Source organism: Hippoglossus hippoglossus, chromosome 19 (assembly GCF_009819705.1).
Source record: "Hippoglossus hippoglossus isolate fHipHip1 chromosome 19, fHipHip1.pri, whole genome shotgun sequence".
NCBI lineage: Eukaryota > Metazoa > Chordata > Actinopteri > Pleuronectiformes > Pleuronectidae > Hippoglossus > Hippoglossus hippoglossus.
This window is the reverse complement of record NC_047169.1, coordinates 17713595-17738175: the sequence shown is the minus strand read 5'-3', so window position 1 is coordinate 17738175 and position 24581 is coordinate 17713595. Positions and strand designations below refer to the sequence as shown.

At 40.2% G+C, this 24581-nt stretch overlaps 1 protein-coding gene across 2 annotated transcripts in view; it reads left to right on the top strand.

Annotated features, from left to right (window-relative positions):
• rbfox3a (RNA binding fox-1 homolog 3a) overlaps positions 1-24581 on the top strand; it is a 556640-nt gene that overhangs the window by 271580 nt on the left and 260479 nt on the right. For both annotated transcript variants that reach the window (XM_034571195.1, XM_034571194.1), the window contains exon 4: positions 10580-10642. In XM_034571195.1, the coding sequence (XP_034427086.1) occupies positions 10621-10642 (22 nt within the window). In that variant the 5' untranslated portion in view covers positions 10580-10620. The remainder of the gene's footprint in view (positions 1-10579; positions 10643-24581) is intronic.

The following is a 24581-nucleotide window of genomic DNA, read 5'->3' as shown; positions in this document are numbered from 1 at the left end:
CTCTCCATCCTCATGTCCACCTTCTCTTTCTCTTCATTTCATCCTTATTTACCACCACTAGCCATGAAGAGAGAATAAAACACAAGCAACCAGGAAAACACACGCAGGCCCTTGCATGTGACACGAGAGGGGCTTCATCCATTTATGCATGCCTCATTTAAGTGTTCCTATTGTATACATCCCCCGGGAGAATGTATGCAGATGGACTGGTGGTGGAGAATTCTATCACGAAGGCACACATGCACACACACACACAAATGCAAATGCTTATGTAGCCAGTGTTTTGCTGAGGTGTGGGTCTTCCTTCTGTGTGGAGAGACATAAAGATCAGTGGCCATAACACACAACCAAGCATACTGCAGTATATGGCCATAATCAAGCGTTTATGTGGACTTGGCACAATAAACGAAGGCGAGAACTGAAACGCCTATTCTGCATACCGTGGGCCCTCAAAAAGTAAAGAAGCCAACCGTAAAGATGGGGATATGAGGGACTGTGAATCTCTGAAATATCTGAAAAGATAGATACTCCAGCACACATAATCTTTGTCAGTCCTTTTTTTTCTCAGAAACCTCAAAAGTATTTTGAGGGTACTTGCAGATATATCTACTAGCATGGCAGCATCAATAAATATTTGCAATCACAAAGATGGTCTAGTGTTTACCTCTCTCTGCCAAGGCTGAAAAGGCATATATGCTTTAGTAAAGAACACTGTCTACTTCTTCATGTACACTCAGTATAACCACCCACCAACAGCATTCTGAATCAACTTAAGACAATAAATATGTTGCATATCTACACAATCCGTGTTATACCTGACCTGTGGTTAAGTTAAGTCGACTGGACTGTGGATGTGAACTCTAGCCTATGGTGCAACACAGTCTACTCTCTGTCCACCCAAACCACCTCCTGTTAACTGCTGCTGACAATAACGGTTTGTTTGATTAATCCTGATGTAATTTTATATCATTTCCCTCCATACACAATTAACTGCAATCTGTACATACAAACCAGTTGGTTAGTTAGTCTTTCCTCCACCCCACAGTTCAAAAACTGAGGAATATAAAAATAAAGGGCTCTATGTATGTAAAGTGTCTTTGCTAGTTTTAAACTTATGTGATTGCAGTTGTCTTTTTCCCATTCACTTGTATTTTTTAAATAGAAAATGCAGTTCAGCCAACTAAGCACCCATGCGGGTGTTGGTCTTAAAATGAAGTGTGGTCAGGAACATTGTTTGAGCATTGCTATTTTGACGCAGTCGAAAGCAAAATATATTTTTACCAATAAAATCCTGGTTTGCAGTCAGTGGAACAGGGTTTCACTGTTAATTAATAAGTTCAAACCTTTTAAATTCCAACTAGAATGTGCCAAACCATTGGATCTAAATGTTCTTATAACCTAATTGTATATTGTTCTGCATACTATCCAAGCCTGTTACCTGATTACTTGAATATACAATCAAACACTACAAGGGCTTGAAGAAAACGATGTCCCTTTTGTCTCATCCTTCTTTTCAACAAAATTAACTTTGCTCCGGCGGCAATTAGTTCCCACTGTTTATATGCAGTGCAGATTTACACAGTGGTATCCTTGATATCTTCCTCTTTTATTCCCTCACTGTGGAGAAGCACAATGACATCCCAAGGTTCTGACCGCACCCCATCTCATCAAATGTCACTTAAGTAAGGGACAAGCCCCTGATCCCTCATTGGGGCCCTGCAGTTGAGCCTCATTTGCCATCTGGTAAACCACACTGATATACCAAGATCAGCAGGAGGGGTCATTTACATGTGGTGAGATGAGTGCTGCCTGAAAATTGGATCTGTTGTTTTAGTATTTACACTCGACATCGTGCAGATGAAATGTAGTCAGGGAATGATTATTGTTATTTAAAGATGATCAAACAACAAGACCCATATGGAAACATCATGGTGGCTGTTAAATGTTCTTAGAGGAAGGAAAGGGGAAAATCAAATCTCATCAGTAGCCACCATCACCCAGCAGCATGTACACATCTGTTAATAAAAAGGCCCATTACTCCCGGTAAAGTAGCCCCCAATCTTCAAGATCACTGCTGGTGAGGACGCTGGGTTTCCGGCATAAACACCTGACGTCCTATCAGCTCAGCTCTCATCATTACCATAAAAATCAGGCTTCACATCGTCCCTACACCCATACCCCCCCCCCCCACCCACCCACCCATAAGGAACTTATTTCTTCTTCCGTTCCAGCCACAAACCAAACGGTGATGCTGATGCTGAAACTTAACAACTGTCCATCCCTCCACAAGCAGCTAATGACTCTCTCTTTTCATCACAGAGCTGTAGTGATTTTGCACGACTGACATGATGGATTTTTAGAATGCAGCTTTACATCCTTGTTACTTTTTATGACTTCTTACATTTTCTTAAATCAACACAAACTGGAGATAAAACATTGTGCTGTTGTTTCGTCTACATTGTCTTTTATTTTGGATGCTATACAGTTAGTCGTTTCTCATTTTTATGCCCTCCCCATCAACAATCTTTCCCCATTTTTTCCATGTTTTTATTACGCTCTTTATCTCCATATACATAATACACAAACCATTCTCTGCATCAGCTCCCTCTCCTGGTTTTCATGTTTTGCTTAATAACTTTTCATATCCATATACACTGTTATATCGTCCACGTCCACCTTCTAGCTTTAGTGTGATACGATATTTTTCCCTGTTCCTTGTCTCGCCCATCATATACCATGTCAATTAAGCTTGCTATCTTTCTTTCCCTATGTCCCCTTTTCTGTCTCCATGCCTTTGTCTTTCTGTTGGTGCCAGTGATGGTCTCATTGCCACATTTGCTGTTATTCATCAATGACTGAGTTTAACAGGCCTATACTCCATGTGCTGGCATGTGGGAGCTCTCATTAACATTTACTATGCGGTTTAGCAAAGGTGATGCTGAGATATGTCCAGGCTACAACTATTCATCTTGTCCCATCTGGAAAGTTTGCAGTGCTGCAGTCCACAATCGCCTGCTGGGAGAACTGCTGTTAAGATTAAGTCACACACACACACACACACACACACACACACACACACACACACACACATATAGTTGACAGTTGAAATACCTACCTTGTTGCAACCACACAATCCCTACACTGCCCCTGCTGTTCAAATATATATATATATATTGCATCTTGCGGATGTGTAGCATTAATTACTGAGGACATGCACAACCAAAGTTCTAAACAGATGCCGTTTACCAAAGGAATCCATCATGTAAACAGTAACGCTTGGTTGAAAGTAAGTATATCTCTGGCCTTGGAGTCAGCTTTTGGCTGTTTGTATAAGTATTTATCCATATACATAGTCGACGTCTGTCATTTTTTGCATTACTTATTCTCTTCAGGCCTCTTTTTTGTCTCATAACTCATTGAGACCATTATATTGTCAGAGGGAAGTTCTTTCGGAAATTCTTGCAGTGGCTGGGTTTAAAACAGACATGCTCTCTCTGAGGTTTCTACCTTCTTTTTACCCTGTTAAAAGGTTTTTTTTTTTTTTTTCCTTTCTCTTGTTGAGGGTTAAGGGCAGAGGATGTCACACCTTGTTAAAGCCCTAGGAGACAAATTGTGATTTGTGAATATGGGTTATACAAATTAAATTTGATTGATTGATTTGATTGACATGTTCCTTGTTGTTGTGAAGCAGGATTCATATTCCCAAGGATTATTATGGTATGGAATAGTATGGACATACTCTGCATAGCTAAGCTCACCAGAATGTTATGTAGCCAAGGCTTTACACAACAGGTCACCTGCAGCCGTGGTGGAAGTTGTACAGCCCAGTGAAGCACAGACAAATAAATAGGAAACAGTTCCCCTTGTTACCTATCTCTTCTACCATAATATACCTTTTTGCAATATGTTAACAAACCTGGACCTGAGATTGATTAGAAGTCACAGGTGAATCACACCTTTACCTCTATTGATGCATGTCCTGCTTCAGCTAGATGTGCATCTATGCATTTGACTGGGTTTCCAGAGCTGAGGGCATTTGAGAAATAAATGAATGTTTTGCATGTTCCAGTGCAAAATATTGCCAGTCTGTCATTAATCAATGCACAAATGTCATCTTACAATTATCAGTACCACCAGCATTAAATCCTTTTTGTGGACAAGTTGAGCTTTTATTTCTGCTAATGACAACTTGTTATAGACATGGTCAGATTATTCATAGGTGTGAACAAATGAATAGTCTGCAAACTAGGTACTCTTGTAAAATATGTGTAGGGTCTTTCACAGTAATTTGTTTTAAAATAATCTACTTACCTTACTCACACAAACATATTGTATAAATGACAGTGAAAGGAGGAGTTCATTATTTTTTATCTTCTTGGTCTTCTTTTCTTGAAGCAGAATCAATTTCCTTTATGGTGTCAGTGGACCTCTTTCCCTTGCTCTCATGCACACACACACACACACACACACACACACACACACACACACACACACACACACACACACACACACACATTGTGTCAAACAGAGCTCAACAACCTCAACCTGCTCCATTCTGTTGCGTCTGCTTTTTTCTTCTTTCTTCTTATCCCTCCCTCCTGTCCGTGTCCTTGCCTTCTATTTCAATTTCAACACTCTTTATATCTTACTGTGTTCCCCGTTTCTTACCTCCTTCCTCTCTTTCATTCTCTACCTGCGCCTTACGTGAGTTCCCCAGTCCCTCTATTCACTCTTCATTTAATCATTTACAATTCATTTATTGGCCATAGGTTTACCACTCTTCTCCACACAATTTAACATGGGCTTTTGCATTACATCGAGGGGCGGCTGAGGGGGTAGACCAATCGTCCTCTCCCCCATCTGCATGCCGAAGTGTCCTTTGGAAAGATACTGAACCCAGAATTGCCCCTCATAGAAAAAGGGCTGCCCATAGATGCACTGTTTGAATGGGTTTGTGAATGGTTGAATGGCAATAAACTGTACTGTAAAGCGTTTTGAGTGAACATCAAGACTCGAAAAGCTCTACATAAATACAGGCCATTTAACTTTGTCTGCATTTCTCTGTTTCCCTACTTGTCCTTAATCTCTCCCTCTATCTCGTCTTCTCTGGCTCAGTGTGATGGGACACAGGAGGTTGCTGTAATTTGATTGGAGGTATTAAAGTTGATTTGATTAACCATGGGCCAAATTACTGGCTGCTTAATGGAATCAGGCCCAGTCACCTGCCAGGGGCCCCTATAGTTGAGGTGCTCAGCCCCGACACACACACAGACACACACACACACAGACACACACACACACACACACACTTGCCTTGGGCACATCACTTCTTCATAAGTACAACCTGATCAGACGAAGTGGCAATGCTGTAAAAGCTGGTGGGTCATCTTGTCAAATCCTTCCACTCAGTGATATCAGACAGTAATTTCCTGTGGCCATGATGGTCAGTTAGAGTCACTGCTGGTTTCACTCCTCCTAACCTACCATTATAAATCTGCTTTATCAAGCTATTCATTAGAGTTAGCAGCGAGAAGACACTTTAATTGCACTGATGATAGATGAGGTTTTTACAGAGTGCAGACACCGTGGTTCCAGACCACTACATCCAGATTACAAATCAGATTCTGGCCCTTACTGTTGTCTTTATTTTTGTTATCATAAAAATAATTATATTTCATTACTATTTACATTACTATCTATATTATAATTATTATGTTATCAGTGATATGGTAATATTGTGGCAGTAAGTGTAGTAGCAGTAATGTTGGTTGTAGGCTTATCAGAGAAAGCCAGCCCCTCATCAGGGTTATTGGGGCGGCTGTGGCTGAGGGGAAGAGCGGTCGTCCTCCAACCTAAAGGTCGGCAGTTCAATCCCCAGTCTTCCCCATCTGCATGCCGACGTGTCCTTGGGCAAGATGCTGAACCCCGAATTGCCCCTCATAGAACAACAAAGTGCTGCTAATAGATGCACTGGGTGAATGTAAAACTGTACTGTAAAGAGCTTTGAGTGGTCACCAAGACTAGAAAAGCGCTATATAAATGCAAAACCATTGACAGACTTTACAAAGCTCCTTGTACAAATAGTAGCGATTGCAACATACCTAAATGCAATGCAACTGAAGCTCCTTATGGTGGCATCCCCACAGAGCATCACTTTGATGAGCCTCATAAACTTTTTACACATCATCCAGTTCACACACACTTGGGTCTCGGGTGATCTGATCCCAAGTGGACAGCTCTCAGTGCGTCACTTCGGCATTAGAATGCGTCTGCACATGCATCTCGAGGGACCACTTGTGTTGGTGGGATCTCGCTCCCCCGCTCTGTATGCAAATAATCCCATGGCTTGATCATTTGTGTTCGCAAAGACCAAATGTGTTGTGGTTTTAGCCAGTCTTACTCTGACAGGCGGCTGTGTTGTTGTTTGTGTGTGTCCCTAAGAAGGAAACGGAGAAGGCAAGAGGAGGCTGACTGAGTTAATGATCTACTTTAATTCATTTAAAACAAAAAATAAATATGTGCTGGTCAATGTTGATGTTGTGATGATGGCCACAAATCAGTGTATGGGAAAAATACATGCAGTTTTTCACATTTGCATCACGAAAAGAATGTCCCCACATATGTCCTGCAACACCTCTGAATGTGTCTTCAGTGCATCTTAGGTGCATCCATACCTGTCAGAACAACTGAGACCACTGAACAGAGTTTGTTATCCTCCACTGTTGCCATGTGCTTGCTCATTCTTGGAATTGTTGGGCTTCTCTATATTATGCATAAATATAGCAAAGTGTATTTACCTGAATATTTGAAGTGCCTTGAGATAATATATGTTGTGAATTGGCACTATACAAATACAATTTAATTGAATTAAATATTATTTTAATACCAAGTCTGGGTTTTTAGCAGCTTTTCAACTTTCCTCAATTTTCTTTTCTCTTATCTGAATTTTGAAACTTGAAAATGAGACCAAACCTATATATCCTTCAAACCAAGCCATCACTGTCAAACAGACATCACACAATCAATCAATCAATCAATCAAATTTTATTTGTATAGCCCATATTCACAAATCACAATTTGTCTCATAGGGCTTTAACAAGGTGTGACATCCTCTGCCCTTAACCCTCAACAAGAGAAAGGAAAACTACCCCCAAAAAAAGAAGGTAGAAACCTCAGAGAGAGCCACATGTGAGGGATCCCTCTCCCAGGACGGACAGAAGTGCAATAGATGCCACGTGTAAAGGAGAACATCAGAAAGATAAGAGTATTTAGAGCATTGATTAGAATAAACACTTTGTAGCAGAATGGAAGGTAATTAATTGATGGATTATTGTCAGTAATGGTCGAGTATCTGAGTAGAAATATTGTATATCAAGCCGTCTTGTTGTATTTATAGTCCACCTAGACCTATAGCAGCATAACTAAGAGCAGGTCTAAGACAAGCCTGGACCGGCTCTAACTATAAGCTTTATTGTAAAGGAAGGTTTTAAGCCTACTCTTAAACGTGCAGATGGTGTCTGCCTCCCAAACTGAAAGTGGGAGATGATTCCACAGGAGAGGAGCTTGATAGCTGAAAGCTCTGGCTCCTACTCTACTTTTAGAGACTTTAGGGACGACAAGTAAGTCTGAGTTCTGGGAGCGCTGTGCTCTAGTGGGTTGATAAGGTACTATCAGCTCTTTAAGGTATGATGGTGACATATTATTAAGGGCCTTGAAGGTGAGGACAAGAGTTTTAAATTATATTCTAGATTTAACCAGAAGCCAGTGTAGTGAAGCTAATATAGGAGAAATGTGGTCTCTTTTCTTGGTTCTTGTCAGGACACGTGCTGCAGCATGTTGGACAAGCTGCAGAGTCTTTAACGACTTACTGCTGGAGCCTGATAATCAGGAATTACAATAATCAAGTCTGGATGTAACAAAGGAGTGGACTAGTTCTTCTGCATCCTTTTGAGAAAGGACATGTCTGATTTTTGAGATGTTACATAAGTGAAAGAAGGCGGTCCTAGAAATTAGTTTTAAGTGAGAATTTAAGGACAAATGGGGATTAAAGATGACTCCCAAATTCCTGACTGTTTCATTGGAACCACACACGCACACACACAGACACACACACAAACACACAACCTTGTACTGCATAATACACTCCCTTGGTCCTTACCCTGACCTTTACCATCTCAACTAAATGTCTGACCATAACCCTTACCCTACACATAACTCAAGCCCTAGGAGTACGTGGTAACACTTAAGAGGGCCCTTGAAAGTGGGTAAATGGTCCTCATAAAGATACCCGTACAAATACACACACACACACACACACACACACACACACACACACACACACACACAAACAAACGATCACTAGAGGGTATTAGAACTAGAGATCAGATGAATGCAAACCATTTAAGACACAGTTGTTGCCATCCTTTGCTTGCCGCATACATTTTTAATCAGAATAGGCCTCTCTCCAACATTGCACTCCACAATAATTACCATACAGCAGCGAGCAGTCAGGGGTGCCACCCCGCCGTCATCACACCAGCATCACCAAGCTCTGCTGTCACAGCTACTGTTTGGCTATAGGGGCACTCTCAACAAAATCTTTTTTGTTGTGTTGTGAGTGCAAGACTGTCATTGTTTCTTTGTGTGTGTGTGTGTGTGTGTGTTGACATCCAGTATATCATGAAAGTGCTGCAGCAGCACCAAATGTTAATGTGGTTTCAGATAAACTATATTACATGTGCTTGTACGTGTGTGTGTCAAACTATATCAGTGGTATGAGGCTGAATACAGTTCATCACTGTGAACTTTATTGTATTGGATGGAGTATGGTGTCCTTTAAAAACGTTTTATCTCTAAATTAGTTACTAAAGCCACCGTGGTTGTAGATGAATCATTAAGGACATATGTGTGCAATCAAGCGCTATATCTGAACAAAGCCATTAGAATTGTGTCTTTTCCCATCAATTTAAAAAATGTCCATATTATGTAATCATATGTTGTATTGTTACCAGCTGTATGCCGCTGATCTGGAACATGAGCCTCCACAAAGAGTAACTGAATCAGGTCTCTTTTAGAGAGGTGAGGGGAAATGTTAAACTAATACCAGGTTCCCATTCAGGGAATAGAGCTGTGTCAGATGTTGTCATGCACTCAAATAAATAATTATGCCTAAAACGTCAACTTTGTGTTTTTTCAATTACTTATTAAATAAAAATCCTCCCTTCATTAAGGTTTCTTTAAGTTTTAAAGAGGTGTTGCTTCAGTGTGTAATTTTGGAGGATATAGTTTGTGGTGCCGTTGAAACTGTTAGTGTGTCATAATGAGAGGGGTTTCTTACATTAAGTCTACCTTCATTGATAGAGGACAACATATTAGAAACACGAGTAACATAAACAAACTCAACAGCATGACAAATTGCTGCCTCTAAACTAACCATAAAGTTGAATCAAAACCTCTAACTTAGTTTAATCACAATGAGAATATTATAACTGTTTGAATGTATAAATGTTAATGCATCATCATTGAATTAAGTTGGACCTAATAAATTGGCAGCTGAGAGCATTATAGTCAATATAGTAGGTATAATAGTACGCAATAAAAAAATTTGTTTAAGTAAAATTACCTCTCGTGAATTTTTGTCAGCTATAGACCTATATCCAACCTCCCCTTCATTTGAAAAAGTCTTGAAAAATGGGATTATTTGCACAGGAATTATCTGTCACTGAGAGAACATAGCACAGAAAGAGCAATACTGAATGTTAATAATGAACTTCTGGATTTAGATGACGGACGTGTTTCCATACTCATCCTGCTAGATGTTAGTGCTGCATTTGACACAATCATTCACAGGATAACATGTTATTTGGATTTAAAGAACAGTCTTAGATTCCAGTTTGTCCATTTAAAAAAATGACCATGATCATAAACTCAATCATTAGGCACTAAGTTCCTCAAGGTTTTCTGCTGGGACAGATACCTTTCACCTTATATATTCTTCCTTATCCTATAGAGGCAATACTTTCCGTTAAACGTCAGGAATGGATTAAAGACATAAAGGCCTGGATTACCTGTTATTTCTAAATTCAGACACACCTGGAGTTCAGTGATACATTTGAAGTGTTTATTGCAGCAGCAGAACATAGTTAAGAATTTGGCAGCACTGCTTGACTTCACCCACGTTTTACATTGATATCATGAAAAGAGGAAAACAAAAAGAAGTAAATGTGCTGCGGCTTAAATAGACAGCTAAATTGGGAGGGTGTGTATCATAGTGGATTGTGGAGAGTGTGGCAGAGCATCTGCAGAGAATCCTTTTGAATTTGTTATTATTGTTATTGTTATTATTATTATTATTGTTTTTATTATTGTTGTTGTTGTTGTTGTTATTGTTATTATTATTGTGATTGAATTCAATTGTTTTCTGTCTGTCAAAAAATGGAATCTGGTTGGTTTAGAACATCAAACGTCTTACATGTGAATCAGGCATCTGTCTAAATATTCTTTTGAATTGTTTGTTTGCCTGCATTGGATGTTAAAATCTGTCTGACCTTTTTCTTGTTGTTTTATTCTTGTTTGACAGGGCGGCACATAGATCCCTTCTTACAGACCAGTCGGCTGTACATGGAGACCCCCAGTTGGGCAGGTCAGTGTGTGTGTGTGTGTGTGTGTGTGTGTGTGTGTGTGAAAACACCTTGTCTTGCTGCAGACAGTCACACAACAGCACCACGTCTGTATGTTCCCATATCCAATAGTTTTACTGATACATGCACTCAGACAGCAGCTACGTAGGGGTGTGTGTGATATGTTTTTGTGTGTGTGTGTGTGTGTGTGTGTGCAGCTGGCTGTTTTTGTGTGTATGCGCAGAGGGAGAATGTGCTGACTGCAGTGCTTTGGTTCTGGGCATGCCCATTAGAAGTAGCTATAAATCCTGAGCGCAGTGCTCTCACTGTGTCAGCAGTCCAGCCAATGAATGGATATTAAACGCCACAAAAAGTCTCTTTATTCTGCCTGCTTTTTTCATGCTGCTGCATATCTATCTATCTATCTATCTATCTATCTATCTATCTATCTATCTATCTATCTACTCTTCCATCCTTCTTGTTCGCTCCTGTCTCTTGTTCTATTTTGCTCTCTCTGTTACAATGAAAGAAAAAGAAGAACCAGGACGGCACCTCTGCCAGACCTGCTGGGCTGATATTAATGCAGAAAAATATCCCATGGTCTTAACTGAGACCATGGGATATTTTTCTGCATTACCTTCAGACATCATACAGATTGTCACACTGGCATCTTTATCTGCAATGTAGGCTAGTGTATGCTCCCACCAATTGTATTTTTTTAATGACGGCCATAGCGTTGTTATGAAGGAGAAAGGATGATAAAATTCTAGTGAATTTGTGGATGAAGAAATCTAGATTGCTCTCAGATGTAGAGAATTTAGGAGTAGTTGTTAATCATGCAGAGCAGTTTTAAAAGCAGAAACAACGGAATACTCAAATGCCTACTTTTAAAATGTTGACCGATTGGCTGAAACCAAGACTAGTGTTGTATGAACTTTGCACAGTAGCTTTTGGATCTTAAACACAAAGTGTTTTGCTGTTATGTTTCCCAGTTTCCAGTGTGTTTTACTGCAGACTCATAAATGCTGGCTGTAAACGCTCCTCCTAATGTTACCCTGCGCACTCCCTGCAACTCTCCGCTCACTTCCGAACCTCCGTGCAGCTTGATCATAAAAAATGTATTATTATTTCGATTAAATTTGAGCTTCTGAAGTGTGACCCTGGATGTAGGTGTGGCCATCTGTCCTGCTGGCACATCAATACCAATCTAATAGCAGGAGGAAAGATCAATCACAACCAGCTTAGATCTGTGGACATATACGCAGCCCATGTGGTTACTCTGCAGCCTCTGCACCAAACCATAGTAGTAAATTCCATTGTTTCTGCTTCACACTGGGCACACGTTTTTTGCTTTGCCAGATCATAGTGCACACAAAAGGAATGAGGATTATAATGCTGCACTGTGGATTTATCCGGATATTAAACTGTAATCATGTATTAAGTTATCATTAGGAAAGACTATGGGCCTCATTCACCACTATCTTGTAAGGTTTTTCTTAAATCTATTCTTAATAAAGTTCCTAAGAAAACACTCATTGCTCTTAAACTGCAGAATTGTTTGCACATGTGTTCTTATATTGATGAATGCCATGTCTTTGTGAGTTGAGAGCGCATGACAGTTATTCATAAATAGCATTGGCCAACACCCCACCGATGCCCATAAAAGGGCGTGAGAATTCAGGACCGTGTGCCCAAACAGAAATGACAGAAACTTAATACCTAAACGGAAATTTAAAGACAAAGGACTCACCCCCCCCAAAAAAACTACAGGGGACGCAATTACATGTTCAGTGAAAGCTGTTTGGGGAGAAGCAGTTACTGAATTTTAAAAAGTGGTTTGATCTCAAATCTGAAGTCTAAAGAAATATTGCCAAAAACCGAAGAGAGAAGGGGAAAGGAGAAAGTGAGGGGGACAGGACGAGAGAGTTCTCTGATCTGGACCAGCGCATCATTGGGAACACAGCACTGAGGGTGAACCCTCAGCTGAGCGTCTGGACTAGAGTGTGGATACCAGACCCGAGCCCGGTTTTAAATAATATTCGGGTTCTGGCTGGTCATGTTGAGTGGGCTGATTTTTTACAATGCACATAATTGGGAAAACAAACAATACCCATCTGTGTTAGGAACCGATCATAATACTCAGTTTACACTACCTGCATTAGGCTTACGTCGGGTTTGGACTCAAAAAACTAAATGCCAGTCGCATTCAGGTTGAGCTTGGTTAGTTTTCTCTCAGCCTTGGACAGGTTCAGACAGAAAAATGAGTCCCTCTCTAATCTAGACACAGACCTGGGCGCTATGTCAGCGGTTGCATCTTCTGTGTCATATCTTGTAGAATGGAAAAGTCCGCTCGTTTGTCAGAATTAACAGGCTACACTTAGACGGAATATTATACACTATATCAGTGTATAACACCTAGACGGAATATTATACACTATATCAGTGTATAACACCTAAAGATGGGTGAATATTATTGTGAAAAATGTTCTTCTCTTCAACATGTCTGATTAGAATCTGCAAGACAGGGGGACAAAATGCACTGAGGCCTCTTTAAGATAAAAATGATTAAGTATTATGGTAATTGAAATCCTATCATGTGTCTGTGTAATAAAAAAAAAAAGAACTGAATATTTTGCAGTGTGTTTAAGAAAAATATTGGCAAATGTCAGAAAGTGTAAGTGGGTTTTAACAAGAAGTTTCTTTTTAAGAACAGTTGGTGGATAAGGCCCCAATGATCTGAATTTCAAGAAAAATGTCTTGCAATCATGAAGTTAATTAACGTACGCAAGAAAGAAGTAACAGGAATTTATAACACACACAATCACAATTAACATCTTACCCCCAACCTTAACCAGGAGTTTAGATATTAAGTTTTGCAAAGGACCATGGTTTGGTCGCCATGAAGTCTACAGGTCCAGACAAGGTCAGAGTTATAGTGTAACAAAAATGATTACACACACACACAGTTCCTCCTCCCTCCCCATAATATCTATAACAGATTGGCCTCGTTCAGCCTCTATCACTGTTCATCAACAGGCCTCTAGGCCCAATCAAGCTCGGCAGCCCAATGACAGTGTCATGGCAGTTAATTGGAAAGTTGTAAGTGACTCAAAGAAAGGATCATTGTTAGAGAGTTGTGGTTCCTTTGAAGCTCCAAGACCAGATTTGTGACTGTGATGCGCAAGAAGATCTTCTGTTGTGTTTGATGTCTACAGATCTATTTGACACTTACATTATATCTCTGAAGTAGCATTAAAACAACGAAGAGTAAAAACTCTTCGTTGTTTTAATGCTACTTTTGTTTGGATTTGATCTGTTCATTGCCCTTATTTTTTAATAGTTATAATGTTACTTTTTTTCTTTTTTACTCTACTGTTTCATTGCACACACATCACAAAGGAAGAAAGAGAAAAGACACGGGCTGAAAGATAAATCAAAATAAAACCGTGACCTTGATTTACACACATATGCAATCTTATTTCTAATTGACAACAATTCTGATGCACTTTAATTAGGGACTTCAGAAACATCAAAAGAAGTGCTTCTACTTTCTCTCTCAACCAATGACAATGCAGTGTTACCACACCTATTTCAGAGTGGTAAAGGGAGACAAAGGATTGTGTTAAAGATGAATTAACAACTAAATTGAACCACATTGAATGTGGCGAGAACCAGATAGCAACATGCGACAAATTTACATAATCACCTTAAACATCACTACAAAGCACAATGTGATAAAACTGTAAAGGCCAAGAAAACGTCAGGTAAAAATGCCTGCACCCGACAACAAAGACATCAATGACTAATCAGGCACTATCATATTTTATATTTTGTTGTGCTTCCTTCTGCAGGTGAATGAGTGCAATAAACATTTGCAGTGAAAAAAATGATGAGAGAGAATCATGACCTCAATTCTAAGCAAGAAATTCTCACTTTTTCCAGAATCGAGCAGCCCTGGCTTGAATCGTGTCCGGCTAAATCAAAGGTACTAATGAACTGTTCTGAAGTGAGCAGCTCAACAGTCAAAGATGTGCCCCTCATTTTTACATTGTTCATAATGTTTCCCATTCGTGGGAAACAAACTTTTCAGGATCAAAGAGACAACATTAGAATGAGCACATACCTCTGCAAAGGCCCCAAAGTCCCCATAGTATGTATAGCTATCTGTACACTTGTTCTTTTCATCATGACCCATGCATTTTTCCCTGGGAAATTAGTAAAGATGTCTCAAGTGCCCATGACCCGCATCCTTCCACGAGGTTTTGGAGAAATCTGTTCAGTGCTTTTCAGTTAATACTGCTGACAAACAAACACATGGAAGGACGGGGGAATAACTTACTTGACGGAGGTAACAAACGGACAGAGGTGAAAACAGAACCTTCTTGGCGGAGACAAATAATGGCTTATAATCTGTACTGATTAATACCATTTTATTTCAAGCCTACAGCGCTGTCGTGAGTTTTCCAAACAACTAAACTTCCCCACCACCTTCTAAAGCTTCATGAGACTTGTCTTCTTAAAATTAGACAATTACGTTGACTCTTCTCTGCTGCCCAGAGGTTAATTGAAGCTCTTGTTCCTCTAGTTGACATATTAATCTCACTCCTGCAGTTATTTCACATTTCTCAAATAAAGTATTCACCATTAGATAGACCAACATGTTTTACAGTATAAGGTGAAACGCTTAACATGGTCTCAGTCAAAATATGGTCTTGATCCAAACGGGAGACACAATGACCTTTGACTGATGATTGATCCCTTGACACAAACTAATTGGAACTGTACCTGTGACACTGGCTGCACTGTGCTGACTGTTGAATTGGACCTGCTTGTCATTTGTTAATGTCAGTGAAGCTTTAAGTTGTCTTCCTCCTCGTTAAAAATGTAAGCTTGGCCTTTTGATGGTGACAGCACAAAGCAACCAGTGTGCTGTTAAAGCAACGTTATTACCACACATACACCGGAGTGTGATCTTTTTCAGGGTTACACTCTCACTGTGTACGACAAAAATCCTCAGTTGCAGATATCGTGTTCTTTGTGTGCATGGTCACTGGTAACAAAGATTGAAGAGGCTCACTCGCAAACTGTGACCAGTGTGGATTCATGAGCTTTTATTGTGACGATTCACCAGCGCAGAGACAGGGAGAGCTCAGCAGTGTAAACGGCAAAGTTTGTTTTGTGTTTTTAAGCGATGTCCAGTGTCTCTGATCTGCTTTTAAAACTCCCAGAAAGGCCATTACAATTAAAGGGGTGCTGGCCAGAGAGAAGGGGAAATGGAGAAGAGGCTGATGAGAGTAAAAGAGGAATGTCAGCGCAAAGGCTGGCGGAGATGCTTTTAGCCTCCCTCCGCAGGAGTAATGTCCAATTACTGCGCTGTTTGAGACTGCTGCTTCACACTGTCATCAGCGTGCAAGCACCAGGTTATGGCCTCTGCAATGGGCCGATTGTCAGCTGTCATGGATCACAATCAACCAGCGAGTCCTCAGGCCATTTCAACGAGCAGGGCCTTTCACATTGAATATTCATGTTGTTTTACTGGTTATAATAGTCTGAAGTAGTCTCCGGCAATGAATTTTAACATCATCATGAATAACTCCTTCCTCTCCACACTCAACAACACACTCAGATAAGCTCAGTGCTGTTTTCCAAATGCTCCACATAATATTTCTAGGTGTCGTCCCTGAGTTCAATGACAGCGTGTAGATGTGTTGGAGTTGCATCTCTTCGAATCATAACCAGCAGCCGGCCTCAGACATTTTTGCATCGCACAGCTTTCTGTGCTGGTGGTGCAACAGGAGTTGTAGGAATGCTGTCTTCAGACATGTCAGAGCAGTTCAACTTTCTTAGTTCTGCTGCCGTTGGTTGAAATGACTACAGAGCTCCTTCTTGTTTGCTCTCAATGTTTATTTTTCTCCAAATCTCTCAAACTCTCCTTCTTGTTAATCAACAGAACTGAAGACGTAAAAGTTTTAAACACTCGACTTTTTCTATGTGACAAGAGGTTAAGAGAATTATCGTTTGACCTCAGCTTGAAAAGTCACCAGCTCTCACAGACATTATTAACTCTGCGTAGTATGGTTTTAAAGCTTTACTATCATATACTGTTTACTACTAATTGAAAACACTTATGTACAGAAAGTACTGTGAAACAATCATGAATGTATTTGTGTTCGATTTTTCATCTCCATCAATAACTATTTTCCTAAGATACTTTGTATGACTAATGAATTTAAAAATAAGTCTATGTTTTATACATAGCATAGGGTCTTGGTGAAGCTGAGGGGCCGGACTAGCCCTGATGAATCAGCCATGACACAGCTTTGAGACCTTGCCCAGAACTCACTGGAGGTATTACACATCCAGTTTGACCTGGGAATGCCTTGGAATCCCCCAGGAGGAGCTGGAAAGCATGGTTTTCCAGAAGGGCATGTTTGGAACACCCTGCTTAGCCTGCTGCCTCCGCCACGTGACCTCAAATGAGCGGATGAACGGTGCCATTACTCTTATGTTGTCCAGCCTGTCAATGACAAAAATGACTGATCTCAATTCTTATCACATCTCGGTTACATCAAAACACTTGGCAATTTGTATATAGAGCAAAAAGACACATGCAAAATCTGTCAGAGGAACACTGTTAGAGAGAGAGCAGGTTTATTTGTTTCTTTTTCTTTGACAGCCAAACATGTAAGAATACTGTCAACAAATAAAAATAAATCTTTATTTCTCACTAGTTACTGTTTTGACTTATGCCTCTTTAAGGCCTTGGTCCTTTAAAACAAATCTTCTCTAATTTATACCAAAGGATTTGGGAATAAATGTGTATATACATACATGTACTTTCATAAAAGTCCGAAAATTCGGGAAGATAAAAGTACCTACAAGACCATTACTTATTCTACATCTACAATTTGTTTACAGCTGAAAAGTCAAACTCCAACGTAAAGTGGCCATGTGTAAATAACTAACTGTCAGAAAAGGATCAAATATGCTGCATCTCATCCAAACAGCAGATAATGGACCTGAACTTGACAAAAACAGAAGACATGTCATCTGTGTCAATGAAGCCTTGAACCAATCAGGGCACAGTTGTGTCGTCACAGAGGTGGTGGTCAGCTGTGGGACAACTGCGCGGTCTGACTCGCTGTTTGAAGATCACATGACATGATGACGTTTTGCAGCACTGAATGAAGTCGGACAACATTTCTAACCAGCATAAATCACATTAAGCCAGCGCTACATAGGGTCGAACACACATATTGACTTTATAAAATTGATGACAAAACATTAAAAAGTGAAGCTTAAAACATCACGACTGCCCCCTAACCTTACCCCCCCCCCCCCCCCCCGCCTCAATGTTGGCAGACGGGACACACTAAATACATTTTCCCAAAGATACTCTCTGCCCCCTGATGTTATGTGGTTCCTATTACACACATCAGTGTTCATGTTCCTGATAAGTTTGGTTTTAATTATTTGATTTATTATTTGATGGTATGAAAATGAGGTCAAATGTATGGTTGGGACCTTGATAACACAATTCTCATCTCATATCCCTACTGCACAGACTCTGTCACCAGATGACATCACTAACACAACATGGCAGCATCCATATCGGAGAAAAACGTACACTTTACCACACACGACGAACAAATATGGGGTCAGATCATTTGTAGTGTTTATATATTGAATATTGTAGTTTGTATCCCAGTATCATGTTGAGGCTTTTTGTTACAGGTAGTTCCCACCTGCTTGAGTGTGTGTGTGTATGTGTGTGATAGAGTGTTTGTGTGTGAGTGTGTGTGTAGTTTGCATATACAGTAGAATTACCATATGATTGTGTACAAATATGCCCGTGTGTGCACTTGCATGTACTTATATTTATATTTGCATGTGTAGTTTGTTCTGGTTCAGATTCCTTCACAGTGGTAAAATACCCACATTTGTAATTACTTTAACCGTATGATGGAAATGTTTAACAGCTGTTGTCCAACATCAGGTCGGACAGTTCCATCGACCCCATCTCCAGTAAAACTACACCCAACCTGCATCTCTTTCTTTTAATGCCTCTCTCTCTCTCTCTTTATTCTCTCATTCATCATGTTGACATCAGCATAGCTACTTTTGTGAAATAGAGAAACCCTAACCCAGAAAAGCTGACTGAATTATTCAGTCAGCTTTTCTCTCTCTCTCTCTCTCTCAAACTCTCTCTCTCTCTCTCTCTCTCTCTCTCTCTCTCAAACTCACTCTCTCTCTCTCTCTCTCTCTCTCTCTCTCTCTCTCAAACTCTCTCTCTCTCTCTCTCTCTCTCTCTCAAACTCTCTCTCTCTCAAACTCTCTCTCTCTCTCTCTCAAACTCTCTCTCTCTCTCAAACTCTCTCTCTCTCTCTCTCTCTCTCAAACTCTCTCTCTCTCTCACTCTCTCTCTCTCTCTCTCTCTCTCTCTCTCTCAAACTCTCTCTCTCAAACTCACTCTCTCTTGTTTTTCATTTCATTCATTTCATTTTGCGCAGGACCATGATCACATGATATGGAGCACAAAAGAACATACAATGTGACTTCAACAAAGGAGGGATGTTCTTCAAAAAAGCACCCAGTGTACATAATAATAATAACTCTCAGGATTCTGGTGTTATTTACTATAAAATTACAGATGGACTTCCTGTATGTTTGGTTTTCACACAACAAATACTTTTCCAGTTTGATCTCGTTTGAATTGTACATACAGTAGATATAACACAAGGGAACAAACTGCTGAGCTCAGTTTGCCACTTTAAATACACTGATCCTTCTGCCTCTGTTCAATACTTAGTTTCAACCAGTTGATGTTGCTGCACATCTGTGTGAGCCAAAATTAAGACAAACCACAGACATCTGGTATTTGTTTAACCTGCAAGACCCATGGCGATACATAAAGACCTGTTTTATGAAGGTTCAGCAAATGGTTGTACATTATCCGACTAAGTTATCTCGAGAGAGCGTAATCTCTGTTTCTCTATCCCTCTTCGCCATCAAAAAATGTGTATATGACTCTCTGTGTGTGTGTGTGTGTGTGTGTGTGTGTGTGTGTGAGGGCAGACGGGAGTAATTTCTGCTCAGTGGAAAGCACTTTACATATGACACCCGCGTGGGATTCAGCTGCAGATGCAGAGCTGCTGGGTTATTAGTGAATTGCTTCGCATTTCCCCATTTGCTGCCTTAAACTTATAAAGCGAGAACTGTGGATTGTACAGTATTATACAAATATAAAACGTGTCCCTCATCTTCTGATATGCCACATCCTGCTCCCGTTTTTGGGATGGTGAATATGTGTGTGTGTGTGTGTGTGTGTGTGTGGGCGTGTGTGATCGAAAGAGAAAGAGCGTGGCCTACAAGTCAGTTATGTGCTAATATTGCTTTTCTCCTCTCATTTATGGCTCACCACTTCTGTTTCCATTTTCATATGAAACATTTCTCCAGGTTCTGTGCATGTACACTTTATGCTTGCCCAGACCCTTGTACCTGTGTGTGTGTGTGGTAGATGTGGTATCACATCCATGAAAATAGCTGGTAAATGCTAAGGAGTGTGTGTTGAAACTTTAGTCGTGGCATGATTATGTCGTGGGATTGAAACCTGGAAATCAATTTGAGTATTCTCTCATCTGATTGGCTGCGATCTAACAGGGGCTAATATTAAAGAAAAATTCTCTGTTAGCTGTTGGTTTGAGCTGCGTCACATCAAATTATCTCAGTATATTTACTTGCATTATTATTTGTGCTTGTTGTGTGTGTTCAACATTTCACATATTCTACCATTCATCATATAATGATTGGCTGGGGTTGGATTTACGTCAGACCCCAAAACGATGTTTTCCCAATAATAAACCGTCGCTATAGCAGTGGCAGATTAGGAAAGTTCCACCAACATTTAGTAAAACTAGTCGACATAGACACAACACAGACACAGATGTACCAAGGGGTCTGTGAGAGAGAACGAGTGAGAGAGAACAAATAATAAACGCAAGAAAAAATGATCTTACATGTTATTATGAGAAGTGTCAAACAATTTCTGATCATTATGAAACTGTGTCAATATAAATAGGGCTCAAAAAGGAAAGTTTTATTTCTAACCTTATATGTAGAGATGGTGTCTGCCTCCCGAACCCAGAGTGGTTTCACAGGAGAGGAGCCTGGTCGCTGAAGGCTCTCCCTCCCATTCTACAGATTCTTGGAACCACAGGGGAGCCTGTGTTTTGGGATCAAAGTGATCTATCTGGACAATATGGTGTTATGAGCTCTTTGATATATGAAGGGGCTTGATTGTTATTGGCTTTGTATATAAAGAGCAGGATCTTGAATTATATTCTGAATTTTATAGCCAATGCAGAGAAGCTAAGACTGGAGTGAGATGATCTCTCCTTCTAGTTCCCGTCAGCACTCGTGCTGCAGCATTTTGGACCAGCTGGAGGCTTTTCACAGACTTACTGGGACATCCTGATAATAAAGAATTACAATAATCCAGTCTAGAGGTAACAAATGCGTGGACGAGTTTCTCAGCATCCTTCTGAGACAAGATGTTTCTGATTAAATATATATAAAAAGACAAAAGCTACATTTGATCATTTCCAGCAGTTTATTTGAAAAACCCCATACATGGATTCCTGTACAATGCTCTTTCGGAGAACTTGCAATTGAAAACGGAGCAAATATATATGCTATGCAAAGAGTGCAAAAATATAGTTTTTATAAAGTGCATTTAGTTTAAATAAACATAAAACATGAACCGGGCTTTGCAATATATCAAAGGGATCTTTAAGAACAGGCTATAGAGTTAGAACTAAACTGAAGGCCACCCGCCCTTGGGTCGGGCAAACAACAAGAAGACGAAGACAGTAGATGGTGGTAATGCACCTTGATGTTGGTTGCCACCTGCCTATAAACCGAACAAAGAAGAAGAAGAAGGAGGAATAGCTCTGCAGGAACATTCTCACTCTCTCACAAAGAACTTTGCATTGCAATGCAAAAAATGTGGGCATTTCCAGCTGTAGTAATGGTGGGGGAGCCGCTGGTTTGCTCATGGACACTGTCACACTGCTGCTGATGATGGTCCACCTACCGACTCACTTGGAATGCTTGGACTTTGCCTTCCACATTAAAGAATTGCTCAGGTTTCACAAACTTTAGTTTCCTGAACATCAGGTCCAGGGCAGAGGAGAGGAATCTCTGTGATTGCTGTGTCCGAGAAAGTAGACTCCTTCCTGTTAGAAGCTGCTCTGTAGCAGTGACTTGGAAAGCCTGCACTGTCGCTGTCTCAAAGCCTGCACTCTGGGTGCACTTCACTAGCCCCTTCACAAGTGGAAGTACTGCAGAGATTGTGGTATAAATCTCCCAACTCATAAACACTGGCACATTCAAAGGGTTAAAGGGCTGTGGAAGGCTCCTCAAGCGTGCTCCACTGGTCGGCTTTTAAGTCAAGGTACCATTTGCCCCTCTGTGTGACAGTTGAGTCAGACAGTGTGGCAGTTGCAGGCCACCCTGCTCAAGCAACCGGCTAATCATATAAAATGTGCTGTTCCATCTAGTGCTTATATCCTGAACAAGCTTTTGCTGGGGTGTCCCAATTTGTTCCTGTTTTTGTCTCAGCTTGTTGCAGGCTAACTTACTTTTATTAAACTGCTCCACAAGGCATCTTGCAGCCCAAATAGCTTTTTCAATGCTTCAATGCAGATTTGATCGCCAGTTGCGATGGTTGACCAGTGCACTGGGCAGAGTACCTCCCGTGCTTCTCCTCCAGTGTTTTTGCCGCAGCCACAATATTGGCACCGTTGTCATGCACAATAGCAATTATTTTACTGGGAGGAATTTCAAACCTAGCGGTTACCTCCTCCAACCATTCTGCAATGTTGGATGCTGTATGTCTTTGCAGTGGCATGGGAGTAATGCAGATTGAGTTCAAGTTCAATCCAATCCAATCATTTCCAATGTAATGACATGTAATGCGAAGATAGGCATCAGTGGCTACACTTGTCCATACATCAGTAGATAAAGCAATTTAGCTCTTGGTGTCTTTTATGGCACTCTTCACTCCTTGGAATGTCTCATTGTAATTCCTCTCCATCAGTTTAGTGAAATGGGTCCTTGAAGGAATATTGTAACCAGGGTGGAAGATGTGAATCATCTTTCTGAATCATTCATCCTCCACCATTGATAGTGGCCTTATGTCAGTTACCAGCATATTCAGGATAGTTTACAGTAAGAAATATTTTTTTTTATTGTGTGCAAATGCATTTTCTGAATCTTTTATTCTTTAATTTAACAACTGTGCTTTGTGACTTACTACATTAAATATACTGTAATACTCTCTATATATAATATATATAGTGCATATAATATAATATAATTTCAGCTAATTTTTAATATCAAGAATTTTATGTTTTAAAATGGCTTTAACAGGGGTGTTTGCTTTATAAAGTGTTAGGTGCAGTTGCATTGATCCATCACAGAACAGATGAAGCAGGCCTGGTTCTAGACTCTTTTACTTTCCCCAAACAAACCATAATCACAGTGAACATGAAACTGATGAAAACAAACAAAAAACTAAACTGTGAATGGAAAATACCTATTCTACCAAAAAAGAACAAGAAAACAAAGTGGTTTTAAACTTAAATGGGCCTTTGCACCGACTTCACTTTTGAGACTTGGAACCTACATCGTTTTTTTTTAAACAAAAAGACATGTTAGAACAGAAAGTTGTTAGTGTGGGTCACAGATGTTTACACACAAACTTATAGAATCTGGCATTTTGTCATTTCAATTTATAAAATTAAAACACTGCATGACTGTGATAGTTTTTTCCAGACCTCGCCAGTGTCTAGTGTTTGCCAGAGACCAGTGCCTCGAGTTCTGCTTTACTTTTTGTCTCATCAGTTAAGGTATGTCCACAACAGCAGCAGGAAGTTTGCAAAATCATTGAGATTATAATAAGACTGAATGCATTTCTTGTAATATTCAGAAATGGTAATGGTTATATATCAGCTTTTTGAGCGACCCCCAAATCTTCATATGTTGCTGCTTCTTAGAGATCTTATGGTGCATTTATACCAAACGCAGTGCAAATGTTTGTGTGTTGAGATTAAATAAAAAGTCAACGCAAAGACACGATTAGACGCAAAATTGTGTGTCTCTTACGTCGCATTCGGTGTGAACGCAGCATAAGTTGTCTCCTGGCTCCCTTATAATTCAAACAGATGTTTTCAGTCTTTTCAATTCCCTTGAAGACTTGAAGAATCAGAATGGTGAAGGTTAATGTACAGTTGAATTTAAAACACCAGTGTCCTGCAATTGCCACTTGTGGCCACTGTTGTTGTTTCCCAGCAGAAGTTAAATAATATTGCTTTAACGTCTCCATGTGCAGGCCTGTCCATGGTTTTTAATGGATTGTAAACTCTTACAATTTATGAGCTTACAATCACAATCTCACTGCACCCTAAAGTGTGTGTGTGTGTGTGTGTGTGTGTGTGTGTGTGTGTGTGTGGGGGGCTACCCCTGATTAGGCCTTTACTCTCCTCCTTAGTCATTTTGATAAGGCTTTTGTTGGAACTCCTTAATCTTCATTAAAGACTGAATGAAGGTAGGGTAGAAACTTAGTGAAGTGAGGACAACAATTAACATTCTAACTGTGAGATAAGGCCCTATCTGTGACTCCCAGCTTTTTGCTCAGCACTGGTCCACATGGGGTGTGAGAGGTTGTAGGTAATATATACCTTTAGCTGGTAAAGAAGGAATGTAAGAAGACATGCTGAACATAGCCTCTGATTTCTGCCTGCCCTGATAGTGGTGGGCAGCCCTTGAGCAATGCACAGCATCATTACCGTTTTAATGATGTCTCTCCCCCTGGCTCCATGTAGAAGACCCAGTGTTGTTGCACAAGAGGAAGAGCACTTGATAATATATCAGACTGGATCCTTATTGGAACCTATACCCTTA